Below are 18212 nucleotides of genomic sequence, written 5' to 3'. Positions count from 1 at the left end.
GGTTCCACCAAGGCATCAAGTTTTTATTAAGTATAAAGCTATACAACAGCTCAAAGCAGAAGATACCATAATAGAAAAAACAATAACTTGAAGGAAACCTTATTGCAACAGAGTTGTAGACATACTTTAATTAATAAGGAGCAAAGGTACGTTTGGTACAATCATAAAGGGGGGGGGGGGGTTAATGCAACCATCTCATAATCAATTTATAAATGGCACTTAGAATTCAAATTATGATCTGAAATTTTGCATGAGTAATCCTTGGTAGGTCTATTTTCCCTAAATCGAACAAAAAGTTGGAAAAGTAGCAGCTAACAGCTGGCGGCTCAGCCGTTTAGCCATTTTGGGCTATTTTTGAGGGAAATTCATCACAAAACCTATCTACACATAATACTCTTTTCCACACCAAAACATTTTCAAACGGTTCTAGCTAGAATTTGCTGGTACTAGAAATCTAAAAACTGTCTTTTTGTATCATTTCACATGATTAAAAGTAAAAATATGTTTCAAAAAGTTGATTCCTATGTAACTTATGACAGATTTGCCCTAAAAATAGCCAAAAAACAGCTAAACAGCTGAGCTGTTAGCCATTACTTTTTCAACCTCTTGTTTGATTTTGGGAAAATAGACCTACCAAGGATTACTCATGCAAAATTTCAGATCAAAATTTGAATACTAAGTGCCATTTATACCTTTATTACAAGATGGTTGCATTAACCCCCCCCCCCCCTTAGTCTTCCATTATGTTAAACAATATTAATTTAGAAAACCTTCTAGTTCTAAAAGAAACACATTGATTTTATATTATTATATAAATACTTCAAAACACAATATTAAATATATGAAGCCTGGATAATCATACAGTTGAGGAACCAAATAATATGTATAATCATATCTTAGACCAATAGATATAGTAAATCTAGATGGTTCAACTGGACCCATAATCAGTCAAACTTTTTTTAAAAATTCCAGCATACAAACACTTTTTTTTTAATTATTATGTACAAGCCATTCAAATAATACAGCAACAAAATATTTCTACAAAATAATCTATAGAAAGCTAACTTTATCCTAAGAAATAAAACTATTTGTAGGTGACTTACTATATGTTTTATCATATGTTTCACATTATATGAGAGAATACTTTTTTACAAGATATGATTTACTCAAGCAAAGCTTTAACCTAGGGAATGCATCTATTTATAGGGGACTCATTATGCAAGCAAAATGGAAACATTTTGCCCTTTTGAGCCAAAATATGTACACATCTCTACCAATAACATAGCAAGATTGTTCTTCCCGTGTCATCCTATTGACTGATTTACAGAGGGTGTCACTAGACATCTCTATTCTTTGAGTATACAAATTGTGAAAAGAATTCTTTGTCCTCATGTTTGAGATGATTAAGAAAACAAGTAAAACACAAAGACAAGTTAACCAGATTCAAGTCAAATCACAACTGCTTTATTGATTTTACATTACTAATATTTTATTTGATATATAAAGTGTCTCAGAAGCATGATTTACAAAAAAAAGTATCTCATCTTCCAGTATTAAAAGTAGATGTGCCTTTTATATTTGGCAAATTTAGTGATTTTCACCGTAAATCTTAGAATTGAAATATCTGGCAAGAAGGAACAGCTAGGATTTAATGCTCAATGGATTCTACTTGTCTCTAGGTCCTATTTGAACGCTGCATTGTCCGTTTTCATGGTAATTTTTGTTTATCCTTTATTTGGTTAAGGCAGGGTGTGAATGTCTTACAGAAAAAGTAAAAAAAGTATCTTGTTAAATGTTGATCTCAGGTGCTAAATTTTTTCTTTCTAGTCTGATTATATAAAAGAAAGAAATAATACAAAATATACTATGACAAAAGTCAAGGTGGGGATAGTTCACTTCAAGAAAATGTTACATCATTTTTTTTGGCTGTTTTAGTTCCCATATAACTGTTGTTCTAACCTGTTAATTTAGGGAAAAATCTCTAAAAGTATTTATCAAATCAAAATGTTTAACCATACACATGAATTTAATGAATTACTAAAAATCTTATTTATTACTGTTGGTCAATCATAAAATTGCTTGTTAGTGAATGGCTCATCTTTTTACTAAAGCTATCCTATTATATAAAGTAGTAAGCTATTTTGTCTGCAGCGAAGGATCTCACTAACTGCTGAACTGAAATGGTTCTCCTCTATGAAGCTTTTGATAGGTTCTAAGATGGTTTTAGACTATTTTACTTTAATAAGCCTATTGGGCTATTTTTCTGCCTTTCCATATCTCTTTGAATATAGAGCTACTATATGCTAGAGGCGCAGCCGCTTGTAATTAATGAATCATTTTAGGAGGAGAATAGTATTACCCCCATGACATACCATATATAGTTATAGAGTAACTTCACTACCTACATTTCAGAGGTAGAGTATGACCCCCGAGGGATGTATTCTGCAATTGCTGTCACGATTGCTACAATCCTCAGTTCAAATAATCCTGTCATTTTAAGGTAAAAATTTTCCTCTTATTTCATTGCCTCTTTTTGCACTTAATAATACTTTTACAAAGAAGGATGTGCTGAATATTAATTTCCAAATTTGTACGCAGTTTCCGCGGTGTTTCTTCATCCTATCTCAATATTTACTACTAGCTAAAAAAACTTCAAACTTCCAAACTTTTAATATTTTTTACGTATAAACAATTTATACATGATATACATTATACATTATACTAGCTTTTTTAGCTAGTAGTAAATATTGAGATAGGACGAGGAAACACTGTTGAAACTGCGTATAAATTTGGAAATTAAAATTCAGCACATCCAAAAAAGTTATTAAGGTCAGGGACCTTAATGGATAATACAATGAACAATGAATTTATATAAACTCCAAATTATTATAAACAAAGATATGTCATCCGTAGATTATAATTATTAGTGAAAAATTTAAACACTGCCTGCATGTAAAATCTAATCGAGATTTATTACGTGTCCTGAAAACTCAAAGATAAACATGTTTGTTTCAATTATTACCATTATAAATTACAGTTAAATGCTCATATCATTGTACAAATTCTTATTGCAAATATGATTTAAAATCAAGATTTAAATACGTCTGTATAACACAAGTTAAAACCTATAATCTTAGCCTCAAATTTAGACTTTCATCAGTTTATTTTTAAAATTGTAAAAGGTTGTTTACAGTTGGCTGACGTGCGACTACCGAGCCCTGAATTTACTAATACCTAAGAATTAATAACGAATTAAACAATTATGTAAAAGGAAAATTTTTTGTTTTATAAATGCAAAAATGAACACTTAATTTGTAGAATATGTATTTTTCTCTGCAATTCGATTTGTTTGTTGAATAGAATTAGTTGAATTTTTTTCGCATTTAACTTGATTATTTTTGCTGAATAGACTTGGCGAATTATTTTTTCCTTGCTCTGTTTCTTTTTAACTTTAAATTAAATCATTTTTTTGCACAATAATAAGAAATTAAATGCTAAATTTTATCAATTGCAAAAAATGAGACTTAATATCTAGATGTCGTTACGTAACAATTAGCTCTCATCGATAACTTAAGCATGTTAAAATTGTTCTATTAATTTCAAACTGTGCATGATGATTCGTGTAGCAGTTAGGTACGATTTAGAAAGCGTAGCATCTATAAAATAGTTAATAGAAAGTTCGTACGTCTAGTTAAAACATGCTGATTTTTTACTTTTTGTCCAAATTTTTTTAAATTATATATTTATCCTAATCATCTGATTTTGTAATATTGATTCTTAGGATAACAATCATAATGTATAATATTAATATTGAAGCACCTCCAAAATCAAGTCCTAAAAATCTAAATATGTATGTCCTTAAATAGGGTATCCTATATTTAGCAATTTTCTATCAGTTTTATATATTTTTTAGGACGTTAAAAATTAATGTCTGTTTATTAAATTATAGCACTTTACGAGTATAACTCTAAATGTTCGCTTTTGTGAATGTTGTCATCCTTGTTTTTATGCAATTATTACTGCTGACAAGAAATAGTTGAATTCTCCTTGAAACTTTAAAAAAAGTCAAATCTCACTTACAGCTTGGGCTTGTTTGTAAAGATAGCTAAATTATTCGACTAAGATATGCTAGAATCATCCTAATAACATAAAACTTTGCATGAAAATGTTTGTGGCGATAAGGTACAATAGGAACCATATGGGATTGATAGTACCATAAGTTCACAACAGTGTCCATTGATTCTTTAATTTTTACATGGTAGAAACATTAAATTCTTTTTTTTATTGAAATTGGTCACTCAAGGGACAATCAGGCATAATTTTTCATTTATTCAAAGTGCAAGCAAGTCCTTCTAAACATATAGGCATCCTTGTATCTTCAAGGTTTAAGAATTCACACATGTATAAATTTTATTATCAAATTACCATACTTTAGTTCTTTAGAAAATTGTTATGACTTGTAGAATAAAAGTTTTTAAGAATCTAGGTGAAGACCATCAAATACTTTATCCACAATTTTTAAAAACAAATATCTTTTTATAACTTTTATTTGTACGTCGTTACTTCATCATTAAATGTAAGTCTAAGGGGCTTACAAGAAATACATATTATACTTTGATTTGGGGATTTGATTGAATTTAAGAAGATAACATTTTGATAATTTTTACTAGAAGGTAAAAGGTAAATGCATCCATTTTGAGTCTCGCCTTTATAAAGCCATACTTAATTAATAAATAGTTTAAATAAACATTTCTTAAATTGCTGATTTTACGTTGCTAGCAATTCTATGTTAAATGTTTCTTCCTACCCAATAACTTCATTTCTTTCTATAATACATAATTAATTTTAGTTTAATCCCAAATTCAGTTTATTTTATATCATATCCTTCATTGTTGAATTACGTCCACTCGTTAGACGTTGACAAATATTTGATAGATTTTAATTGACAAGATTTGGAAAAAAAGGTGTCTAAACTTTTATTTTTATAGCTAGTCGGTGTTTTTAGTAAGTAATAGATGTAAAATTTTCCATAGAATTTAGATATGCAATCCGGTGTTTGTAGACCTCTTATCTTTTAAGTAATTAAATTTTTTTTAAAACTTAAATTACTTTAAAAATAAGAGGTCTACAAAATCTAAATTCTATGGAAAATTTTACATCTACTACTTACTAAAAACACCATCTAGCTATAAAAATAAAAGTTAAGCTTCACACATGGATGTTGCAATTATTGTTGAATTCCTCTACTTTCCGTCTTAATAAAATTGTTAGTTAGGAATTAAAAAGTTTTGAAGAAAAAATAAGGTGATTTTTTTATTCCTAAGATTGATTCGTCAAATTATGAAAAAAGGACGCACTCTATTTAGACAGCCTTGAGGAGGGACATCTTAAACAGAGACGAGTTGGTTGAGGGGTATAGTAGTCGATCCATTAACTTATGACTTAGTTTTAAAATTAGAAGGTTAATTTTTTTAAGGGACATGGGAAGGTGAATTTGGTAATTTAAGTGTACTTGGATTAGGACCTTCGGAACACTAAGACAGAAACACATCTTACCTTTATGTTGGGATATATTTTGGTTCTTAAAAATTAATATGCGTTTTATTTTATGTTTCTATTTCATTTAAAGTTTCTTTACATGAAGTTCTTCAGAATAAAACTAAAAGTAAACCACTGGGATGTACTAATGTAGTTCTAGATAAATATTGAAGATATAAGTGCATTAAATGTATAAACTATATTATAAAGAACGCATATTTGAAAACATATTGATATAGAATCCAGCTTATAGAATTTTAAAACTATTTACAAAAACGTTTGACTTTCTGATAAGTGTGTTTTTTTTTGTGTGTGAAAATACTTAGATACTTATACTAATTTGGTTTACATAAGTTTAATACAAAAGATTGTTATGTAATTTTCTGCACCATTTAGATAATTAACAAAGTTTAAAATGAAATAAATATAAAAATTGCATATACCTTCCATCTAAATTACAACCAGCCATGATGAGCCACAGTTTTTTTGGCAGCTCAATATATGTTCATGATTTTAAGAGCCACAGTTATAATTGGTCGGCTTCACTCTAGCCACGGCTCCAGCAAAAGAAGAGCCACTGGCTTCCGAAGACGGGGCTAGAGACGCACCTGGAACTATACTAGCTAGCTCCACAGTAATAAGATTTCAAATCTGCTGGAACCATATCAAATTTGCACTTATTTTTAATTATTTTTTTTAAAAATAATTTTAAAAAATGTATTGTTAAATATTTAGCCAACTTTCAATCAAAACTTTGACAAAGAAATTGAAATTTTTTTTTACATAAGTTTAATCAATGTCAAGATATTTCATTATTTGTAATAAAAGGACAACAATTATATACTGGACAAGCCATACCCCCCTCCCCCAATCTCTTTCCTTACTTAAAAACACTTGATTTGATGTGATGTAGTAGCTGGACAAAGTGTATTAAAAATTAACTTTGTGACGTCATAAAAATGAGGGATTATCCATCTCTTTTTTAAAGGTTTTCTTTCCCACTACTCCTATCATCTCCCGCATTTTTATGACATCACATGGTTGATTTTTGAGACACTTTGTCCAGCTATGTGATGTAGATCCTATACAATTTTGACATTTTTGTAATAGTCTTTTTGTTTGTCGGCTGTCCAAGGTCGTTCAATTCAAAAGAGGGAAAAATTTAAGGCATAGTACTAGAAATTTAGTTATTTATAGTATGATTAGAAGCCTACTAAATTTATCAATTAATCCTAAAGATTGGGAAAAAACGATTAAAAGTATTTTTCTAAGACTCGAATTCAAAAGATTTCCCCAATTCTAAGCTATTTATAGTGAAGTTAATTTGTTTTGCAAAAACTAATTCAAAATTTTTGGTCTAGAGTTAAATAGTAATAATTAAGGTCACATATTTAACAAAGGTCTACTGAAGAAAAATGGGATGGTTTCTATTATTAAAAAGAACAATAGACTTATGAAAATAGTGGAAATTTCTCAACACACTTACAAATTCAATAAAATTGATTTTGATTAAAAATTGTTATCTAAATCATAATACGTTTATATAAGATGGTGATAGTTATACCAAATTTAAAACGAAATTCATCATGTAAGAGTATCTTGATAGTGAATATAAGGACTTTAAGATAATATGTTCAATTAAAATGTTTCACCAATAATTTGAATCTGCATGGAAGTAGATAGCTTTGTTTATCATAATTGGAGATAAAATCAATTTATCATCAATTTGCTTATTAATAAAGGTCCCCAGTGAAAAAAATCCCTTTCAAAAATCCAATTATTTACCAATTAATGCATTTTTTTTCAGGAAGTTACGAAAAGAACATGTGATATCTTTAAGTGCCACAAATCATTTGTTTTTCCTATTAGGTAAGATCTTCTCATTTTTAGGTTTATCTTATAACAAGGATGACAGACATCTATAAAAGCAAAGCTCTAAATCAGACGTTAGGACGTAGGATCATAACACATGAGCGTATGGAGCGTTCTTTATATCGTCGTTAAATTCTTTGTTAAAGTCTATCATGCACAAAAAAGATTAGTCTATCAAATTCAGATAAGAAAAATTGGGTAGAAACCCTTTCGTGGCAACGCTCCTTAAAGAGCGTTTCTTCGGTTTTTTCACAGTAGCTTTTCTCCTATTTCTAGCCCCTGCGGGGGGCTCGATCCCTGCGGGGCCTATTGCCTAACCCTGTGGGGCAATCACCTAACCCAATATAACCTAACCTAACCTAAAACAACCTATCAAAAGCCATTTAAAAATACGACGAATCGCCCCTTAAGGGGCATTGCCACGAAAGGGACTATTCCCGAAAAATTTAATGAAAGTACTCAAAGTTTTTGCTAAAGAATGAAAAAGTATAGCTGCAACTTTGGGTAACAGTTCAATACCCCCTCCCTGATGGAATTAAAAAGAAAAAAAAGTTATTTTTCTTCACAAAAAGTAATTTAATGCAAGATTTAATATTTATTAATATCTTAAGCTTTAATCTACTGTAAAGTAGATGGACATACTATATCTTTAAAGTATAAGAAAAGTTCATAATAATGCTTTCACATGAAAAAATAACATTCTTAAAAGCCTACTCAATAAATAGTTTTTAACTTACGTACATTAGTCTCTTAATTTTTATATGATGTTATCTACGTATGATATTAAAATAACACAGCTACTCTATACTTCTAACCTCTAAGGTTTTAAAAAATCTTTTTCATGGAGGTTGTTAAACCATCTCCTGGCTCAATCAATAGTCTAAAACCCTTCTTAGAACATTAGTAAATATCTGATAAAAGTTTGTACATATCAGTACATCCAAGATCATCTAGGTCATACACACAACTTACTACTCTTTAGATGAGGGTTATTCTTGTTTTTTTTTTTTGCGAAATGCAATTTCATCAAAACAAATATTTCTATCTTTGTAAGGAATTTTCTTTTATAAAATAAATGTATGTATAGTCAACATACATACATTTATTTTATAATATATATATAGTCAAAAGGGGCGTCGTAGCTCAGTGGTAACGCACTGAGTTACGGTGATGAGAGTTCGAGTTCTAGTCCCCATATGGCAACTCGAATTTCTCAGTTGAATACATTCACGCAACTTCCCCTGGTTGTGTAAGAAGGGGATTATTGAGTAAGTTTGGATACTTAATAGTCAAGTACATAATATCAGTACTACCCTTATCCCAAGCTCCTCTGCGGAGAGCGTCATTCATCACGGTGACTTAATTTGGGACACCTGCCATACTCGGCGAGGGTGAGGTAATACTGAGTAGGTCCCTTGAGACAGCGGGTCAAGTACTTGTACTTGAGCGTGGACCTTGAGCTGGCCCTGGTGTTAGCATACAAAAGTGTCTCGTCCTACTCCATGACTACTTAGGTCCAAACACTAAGAAACTATGGCTACACACACACACATGTATAGTCAAGGATTTCAAGGTCCCCAATGATGATTCATTAAATTACCCATTCCGTAGATTACAATTGGTGGTTAAACGTTTTTACACCTAATTAAATGAACCAAGCAAAAATGGTATACTAAAAGTCCCCAAAGTTGTAGAGCCAACGAATAATAAAACGTTATTATAAAACTTTGCGGACTAGTGTGATAAACAGTCTAATGTCCCCTCCATCCTTAATTTTTTTAATGTATAATTTTAAAAGGTTCGCTGAATCATAGTTCGAAGGGTAGGATCTTGGTATATCTAAAAAAAATTCTGTGCTAAGCTACTAATGTATGTTGTTATCCTTGTTAAAAGTATACAGCATGTAGAAGGAAGTTAATACATACACATACATAATTAAATTACCATATTCTTTGTTTTTATCATGTTAATCCTGAGTGCATTGTGTTGACATTCAATGTCATAATAAAGGTACTAAGAAAGAGAGGGAATGTCTGATTGAGCCAATAGGAGAATCGCATCGGAATTTACATTGGATCTCATTGGTTGAAATTGTGTACACATTTTGCTACAAAGGCATGTTTTTTTTTCATTTCATACATACATAAAAGTCAGCTGTAAACAGTATATTTTCTTAGTAGAAAGCTTTGCGGAATCAGAATTAATTGCCCAAAAATTTCGTTTAAATTTGAAAGCTTAGTAACGAGGTGGATTCTTAAAAAAAAGTTAGGCTGGCTACTCGCTGGTGAGGCAAAATTATTTTTGTGAAAAATCATCCAAAATCGAATAAAAAAATTTACAAAAATTAAGTAAAATCTTAAAGGGTTATTAACATATGATTTTGTTTAATTTTTGTAGATTTTTAATGTGCTTTTGGATGATTTTTCACAAAAATAATTTTGCCTCACTATCGAGTAGCGAGTCTATAATTTCTTAAGAATCCACATCAGCTTGAGTCGAAAGTAAACAATACTTTTGTCTGCTAGAAATGTTCCTTCTTAGATTTGACGAAAAAAGAGTTCAGAATATTTCTGGTAAGCCGAGCGTACTCGGCCCACGGGGTAACGAGTTTGGATTCAACGGGCCCTAGCCTTTAAGTATTCTACCAAACAAACAAGCAGGATTCAATCATACAGAATTATATATTTAAACTGAATAATATTTACAAGTTATGTTTACTATATATATACAACAAAAATATGACAATAGTTAGGTTTGAAGGGGGTGTGGGGCGCTAGGGCTTAGCGCCCGACGGTAGACAGGCTGTGGGGGCAGCGGTGGTAAAAGGGGAGGCAGTGCCTCCCGATTATATAAGTGCATGATGGACTCGTGATAGTTGCATGTTCAAGTCCCCTCCCCACATTTAGGCAGGCTTAGTTTGACCGCCGGGTGCGGGGTTAACAGCGGTCATGAGATGGATAGTGATATAATAGGATTAGTGCGGGGGGTTTGTTATCATAAGTCACAGCGAAGCAACTCTGTATTCGGCCTGTCCGTATGGGTGTCGTATTACCACATATTCTTCTATTCTTCTATTTCTATTAATGTCATGTAGTTTTCATAGCAGAAACATAACTGACATGCTACCAACATGATGTTAATAAAACAAGTAAAATCAATAAAAAAATTATTTGGGACACCTGCCATACTCGGCGAGGGTGAGGAAATAATGAGTAGCTCAAATGAGATAGCGGGTTAAGTCATAATTTACTTGAACGTGGAGCTTACTAGCCCTAGTGCCTATACAAAAGTGTCTCAGCCTATTCCATGACGACTTAGGTCCAATCCTTAAGAAACCATGGCTAATCAGTAATCAATCATCAATAAACATCATATTATAACCAAAATATTGCATTAATTCTTGAAAATCTGTATACCAGTATGCCGTTGAATCCAGTTAATTTCTGCTGGATTAGACAGGTTCTTATCTATAATATTCTATCGTATTGTATTATAGACAATTTTTAACAAGAAATAAAATAGGAATCATAGAATTGCTATTCATTTTATTTTTTTTCAAGGGCCTGTAGTAACTTAAGGCCAATTAGATATAAATGGATTCAAAAATTTTCATTTTACTGCCAGCGTAAAACGGTCTATGATTTGCAATGTGATTAATAAGTATTTTTGTAATAACATGTAGTCTAAAACCCTACATATGTGAATACAATAACAACACTAAAGTTTTACATGGTATTCTTGAAGTATGTTTTTGGGATAAGATTAAAAGTTACAAGACTGTGTCTATTTATTACTTTACTTATGCCTTGGGTAGCCCTATGATGGGCATAGGCTACGGACAAGGTCTCTCCAATTCTTCTTTTCCTTTGCTAAGTCAACAGCATCACTCCATTCCATCTTCAAATCACACATCTCTTTCTCCAACTCTCTCCTCCAGGTGTTCCTTGGCCTCCCTGGTTTCCTTTTCCCCTGGTGGGGATTAAAGTGTAAGGCCTGCCTAGTAATATCTTGGGGACTTTTTCTTAGGGTATGTCCTAACCATCTCCATTTTCTTTGCTTTATCACTGATCTTATATCTTTCATGTCACTTCTCAGAAGCAAATCTTTATTTGATATGATGTTAGGCCAGAAGATTTTATGAATCCTTCTCAGGCATTTGTTGATGAAAGTCTGGAGCTTAGTCTCATGGGTTTTATTTAGAAACCATGTTTCAGCTCCATAGAGCAGAACAGACATGACATTTGAGTTAAAAAGTCTTAACTTTGTGCGAACAGAGATGGTTCTTGAGTTCCAGATATTGTTTAGGCAAGCAAAAGCTGATCTAGCTTTACATATTCTAGCCTTAACATCTGCATTTGTTCCACCATATTCATCAATTTTACTGCCTAAGTATTCAAATGTGCTAACATCTTCCAAATTAATGTCGCCAATCTTTATTGGTTCTTGAGATGTGGCATTTATTCTAAGGATTTTAGTTTTGGGAACATTTATATTTAATCCAATTTTCTTGGAAGTTTCTGCAATCCTATTCGTCTTTCTCTGCATTTGATGTCTGGTTGTAGAGAGTAAACCAATATCATCTGCATAGTCCAGATCATTAAGATGATCAGTAATGGTCCACTGAATGCCATCTCTTGCTTCACACTGTCTCATGATCCAGTCTATAGCAAGGAGAAAGAGAAAAGGGGAAAGGAGACATCCTTGTCTGACCCCAGTTTTAATAACAAACAGATCAGACAGTTTCCCCTTGAACATCACTTTACCACCACCATCTTCGTACATAGATTTGATAATGTTGATGATCTTGATTGGGATGCCATAGTGTCTCAAGATCTTCCACAGTGATGTTCTGTCCAGTGAGTCAAATGCTTTTTTGTAATCTATAAAGTTTACAAAAAGCTGAGAGTTCCATTCCTTAGATTGTTCTATTATTATTCTAAGTGTTGTAATTTGATCAATTGTTGATCTATTTGATCTAAAACCAGCTTGATTTGGTCTAAGCTTTTCATCAACTTTAGTTTTGATCCTGCTTAGAATAATTCTGCTTAGAATTTTGCCGGGAACTGATAAAAGCATGATTCCTCTATGATTTCCACATTGAGTCAAATCTCCTTTTTTTGGTAAAATGGTGATGTGACCATTTTTCCAGTCCTCGGGACAAATCTCATTATTCCAGATTTTGTGTATGAGGGGTAAAAAGGACTTGGCTGAGAGTTCTATGTCAGCTTTTAATACTTCAGCAGGAATATTGTCAGGACCAGCAGCTTTGTTATTCTTGAGAGTCTTTAACGCTTCCTTGATTTCTTGCAGGCTAGGGGGCTCAGTGAGAATATCAAGTGTATCTTCAGAAGGTGGGATATCAACTTCTTCTTCAGAAGAGGGTACATTTAGGATATCATTGAAATGTTCAGCCCATCTGTTCAGATTATCTTCATCAGTTTTCAACAGATTACCTTGTTTGTCTCTGATGTGTGAACTAGATTTGTTGAATTTACCAGTCAGTTTTCTGGTGATATCATAGACCTCTTTCATCCTATTTTGTCTTGCAGCATTCTCAGCTTTTGTTGCAAGTTCTTCAGTGTAGGATCTTTTATCTCTTTGAGCGCTCTTTTTTATGGCCTTGCTAAGTCTATTGTAAGAAGCTTTGTCAGCCTCATTTTCTGTATCAAGGACTTTCTTTCTCAACTCTTGTCTTTCATTCATAAGGTTGATGGTATTTTGAGAAATCCATGGTTGCTTTTCATTTTTCTTGAAACCTAGATATTCTTTACTGACTTCATTATAGACAGTTTTGATTTCTTCCCAGGATTCTTCAACAGTATCATCTTCAGTGGGTGTCAAGGCCTCAAAACGATTATGAAGGTTAAGCTTAAAGGTATTTAGCTTGTCTTGATCTTGAAGAGCACTTATGTTGTATTTAATCCTTGGGTTTTGGGCTGATTGTTGTTTTTTAAGTTTTAGCTTAACAATGGAAGAGAGTAGAAAATGATCCGAGCTTACATCTGCACCTCTTTGTACTTTTACATCAAGAAGGGATCTTCTGAACTTCTTGGAGATGCATATATGATCAATCTGGTTTAAAGTAGCTTGATCTGGTGATTTCCACGTGGCTGTATGAATCTTCTTGTGAGGGAAAAGGGTTCCACCTATCACCAACTTATGCTCTGTACAAAAACTTACAAGTCTGTCTCCATTATCATTCATGGAACCAAGTCCATGTCTACCCATTACTTCCTCCATGTTTTCATTGTTAACACCAACTTTGGCATTGAGATCACCGATGAGCATGGTAATGTCCTTCTCTTTTTGACCATCCCTGTAAACTTTGTCAAGTTGGTCATAGAAGTTGTTCTTGACATCATCATCTTTATCCTCAGTTGGGGCATAGACTAATATTAGTCGCAGATTTATCCTCTTGTTAGAGGTTTTAAAATAAGCTTCCATTATTCTTGGGCCATGTGGTAGCCAACTTATCAGAGCCTTGGAGGCATCGGCTGTTAGGATAAGTGCTACTCCCTGGTGGTGACCTAGTGCCTCATCTTGTTGGCCAGAATATAGTATTCTCATGCCTGAGAGATGTTTGAAGTCACCACTTCCAGTCCATCGTGATTCAGTGATGCCTAGAACATCAATCTTGTACTTCGTCATTTCTCTAATAATGTTTTCTACTCTTCCTGCCTGGTACATTGTTTGTACGTTCCATGTGCAAATTTTGGTTGATCTACTAGAGTTGAGGAGCCTCGGTCTACCTGGTCTGCTAGCAGTTTGCCAGCCAGACGTCATATTGTTGTTGCCAACAGCCTCAGTCATTGGATCAGAAGAATTTCCCATACTTTCCTCTGTTACAAGGGTTGTATGAGGGGTACCTTGTTGTATTTCTGTAATAAAGTTTTTCTACGGGCAGAGTTATTAGCCCTGCGCCAACCTCCATTACTGTGGAGTTTCAGGGATGACTGTTAGACTGGAGCCTCATCACAAACCCGTCTGACATGGTAGGACCTTCTCAGCATGGCTCTGGAACTCATTGACCCTCGGGCAGGTGGAACTACGTGCAAGCCATCATCCATCTCCACCTTGTGTCTATTTATAATACTTTTATACTTTTACAAAAATAACAAAACATGAAAAACAAAAATAACGTTTTACTGATGGCGATTAATCTAGTTAATTTCTCGTTTCATAGTGATTTGACCGTAATAGGGCAACGGAAGAACGAATAATTTTTGGTCTAAGTGCAATAAAATCAATTCAGGATTAAACATGAGGGGAGGGGGGTTGGTAGGAAGGAGAATTAGGACTGAAAATTATATCAGTTTCCCAAAGTTTTTAACAATGGTTTCTTCTGTGTTTGATGTACAAACTAGCAGCGTTTTAACTCTACATCAATGATTTTCATCTACAGAAAAATTCTGTAATTGTTTATCGATTCATCGCCATTTGTTGTATCCCTAAGATCCCTTTATTGACAAAGACCAAATTGTGTCAAAAATTATCCATGTGACGTCATAAAAATGAGGGAGATGAGAGGAGAAGAGGGAAAGAAAACCTCTAAAAAAGAGATGGATAATCCCACATTTTTATGACGTCACATGGATAATTTTTGACACAATTTGGTCTTTGTCACTGTATTTCAGGGAAAGAAAAATTGACAATTAATAAACAAATCTTACCCTCCTTTACCCTGACTCTATGATTCAAATTCTATAGCTTTGATAACTATTGGTTGGAAAATAAAGGGTGTGTGACTGTTCTAACTATATGATTTACTCGCACGTCAAGTTTTAATTCAGTTGGGACATTTAATCACAAAACTACCTATAAGCAGCACAGGAATCGTTTTAATATTTTCAAAAACTAGAGTTAATAGCTTTTCTAACGTTATGTATCCATTTTTTTCTACTATTACACAAGCCGCGCAATTTGAATTTTAAAAAGGTCCGCATTTTTTTGCACACCCTCTATCTACACAAAGTAGAACGATGTCTGTCTGTCTATTTGTTTGTATTAAGGATCTCACTTATAGGTCCCGGTAAGGGTTTTAACTATTTTGGGGGAGGGCACCACCACCATCCCAGGAGAAATCGCCCCTAGAGAAAAAAAAGTTATACCCTCCCCCCCCAAAAAAAAATTAAAACAAAAATTAAAAATTTTTTTATTACTTTTTTAGAATTCTAAATTGTAAAAAATGGGTTTAGGGATTCAACTCCCCCGCTCTTCTTGGGGCGAAACCGCTAGTAAGTTTATATTCTTCCATTGTCCTTTCCTACCTAGAATCAATCATATTTTTTTAGTGTTTTTATTGTTGCTAACATTTCTATATATTATTCAACATTAAATTTTGTTCAGAATCCTTTATTTTTGTGATGCTATTCTCCATAGAGCTCTACACACCTTCGTGGACAGATAAACTAATGGTAATTTTTTAGCATTACTTGCTTAACATATGTTTTGTTCCAAGCTACTCTATAATTTCCTAATTGCCTTCCGTTCGTATGTCAGTCAGTTATGATACAAAAAAGTATATATATATATATATCTATTTTTGTTCAAAGTTTCGTTATTTTCTAATAATCTTCTTTATCTTTCTCTCTTTTAAATGACCACAGAACATATCTTGCCCTTCTGTTCATAAATGTATGCGCTTCGCTACATATGGATAAAGTCAACCTTTTTTTGTAAGCTCAACTACTCTACTTTAAAAGAAATGTGTGTACTCACTTATAATCACATTGACAATAAATCTAGGTTGTTAATTATGGACAAGGCACAGATACTTTTTTTTAAATATTATAACGCAATAATACTCTAAAACATTTTTCTTATAGCATATGACTTAAATTAATTTTGAAAAGAATTCTCTGGTTAAATCTCTGTGTAGAAAATCACGAAACCTTTATAGTTTATTTTTAGATTTTTGCTTTATACAATGAAAATTATCTTCATATTTTTTTCCTTTAGGTCTTTTATATAAAAAATAAAACATGTAAATTTCAGGTTAGGTTAGGTTATATTGGGTACTGGGTACACCTTTAAGTTTATTGCAACGCTTGTGTATAGCCAGGAGGGTTAGAGCTTAAAAAAACAATTTCCCTATTATTTTCAATTTATTTTTCAATGGGGAGTAGGGGGGGGGGGGGGGTGTTATAATGAGTGCTTCACCGGCACTTTGTGTGAAATCACTGCCATATCTTACTACTTTTTTTTTGTTTTTAGTTGTGCCTAATTGCGGTTGGAAATTTCTTTGCTGGTCTCTTATACAACCTGGCTCTCAAACTTGACAAGGACAGATTTAGAATATCATAATATTTTAACAAGAATGATTCGAAGCGAAGTCTTTTTTAAGGGGACAGGGACATTGAACTGTAAATAATAGTGAGATCCCTAGTTTTAGTATACAACCTACCTGGTTTTTCAGTCTGTTGGTTATGATACAAACAAAATTTTAAAATTGATGTTTACCGGTTTTGTGATTATCTTTTACAATTTTCTCTTCTTTTGATCACTGAACATCTATTCTATAACTCACTTTATATGTATATGAGTTTTTATCTACATAAATTTTACAAATATATTATATTGTCTAATGCTCATCCCTGTTTTCCTGGCATAAATTCTTACAAAGAAAGTTGTAAAATTGTATTTTTAGAAAAGTTTTTTTCCTTTCTTTTTTAAATTTATTGATTCTGGCACATTTTTGAAAATTTAATAAAGTTTCAAAATCTTATTCGATAGGATTTTAGGAGAAATACTTTTATTTTCTAGTGGTATAATCATTACTTTATTTTTAAGGGAAAAACCCTGGTTTAGGTTAATTCAAAACAATGCCCCGCAAGGTTAGGGACATTACAAATTAAAGTTCACAGGGATTGTGTATAATAAAAAGTTCTAAAATTATAGGCAGATTTTTTTCAGTATCTAACCTGGAAGGGAACATAGGACAGTAAATTTAACAAGTACCCAAAGTTTTATAAATATGTTGTCTCCTCCGTTGGCTTTAAAACTTTGGGAACTTTTGTTAGATCATGCTTTGTTGGTTTAAAACAAGCTGTATACTAATTTATATCAATAACTTTATTCTTCAGAATAGGTAACTTTATTTATAACTTTATTATTTTTCATTGTCTTATCAGTGATTTTACCAGGGAATAATTATAGTAAAAATTGTGATAAAATTTATCATTTGATAGCTATCAATATTTTACGGAGGGGAGGGTTGGGATTCGAGAAAAACGCGTAAAAGAAAGTTTAAAAACTGATATTCTAAATATACTACAGGCGAACAAAGTGAGTACAGTTCAGCTATCAGTTGGTATTATAGTCGCATACATGTTCCAGATATTCTATTTTCATCATATTCCATCTACGCTCTCTATAATAGGAGCTATTCTTGTTTCTGTGGCAATAATAATTCTCACTGTCAGATCATTTATGACTACTGCTAATAAATCTAATTAATAGTTTTATAATAGTTATTTATTGCATCGTATTATAGACAGCTTTCCGTAAATTTTAAAATGCAAAATTATAATAGTAATCCTCGGGGCTAACAAATCTGGTATTAATTTCATGATTTTTATTGCAATATTCGTGGGAATTGTCTGTAATTCGATGTTATGTGTGCTTTTTCAGTATGGCTAAAACCGGTTTCAATCCATCGAATATTTATCTGTTACGAAGACATACTGAAACAAGGATACAACATCCATAAAAACAAAGCTCTAAAACCGTAGGACAAACGAACATTATCACTTGTAGAGTGTCAGAACTGAATAATCAGAATATAAATGAATAAAAGTCAAAAC

At 32.4% G+C, this 18212-nt stretch overlaps 1 protein-coding gene across 1 annotated transcript in view; it reads left to right on the top strand.

Moving 5' to 3' along the window:
* Window positions 1-17870, top strand: part of LOC145322609 (solute carrier family 35 member G1-like) — a 36496-nt gene extending 18626 nt beyond the window's left edge. Inside the window, exons 11-15 of the mRNA XM_080164759.1 lie at window positions 2413-2500; window positions 7346-7407; window positions 15757-15824; window positions 16624-16693; window positions 17687-17870. Coding sequence (XP_080020885.1) covers window positions 2413-2500; window positions 7346-7407; window positions 15757-15824; window positions 16624-16693; window positions 17687-17865 — 467 coding nt within the window. The 3' untranslated portion in view covers window positions 17866-17870. The remainder of the gene's footprint in view (window positions 1-2412; window positions 2501-7345; window positions 7408-15756; window positions 15825-16623; window positions 16694-17686) is intronic.
* Window positions 17871-18212: the final 342 nt, after the last annotated feature.

The sequence above is a fragment of the Acartia tonsa genome, chromosome 6, assembly GCF_053477335.1.
Source record: "Acartia tonsa isolate MP-2025a chromosome 6, ASM5347733v1, whole genome shotgun sequence".
Taxonomy (NCBI): Eukaryota; Metazoa; Arthropoda; class Copepoda; order Calanoida; family Acartiidae; genus Acartia; species Acartia tonsa.
Note: the sequence above shows the minus strand (reverse complement) of the source record. Positions and strands in the feature narration are given on the sequence as shown.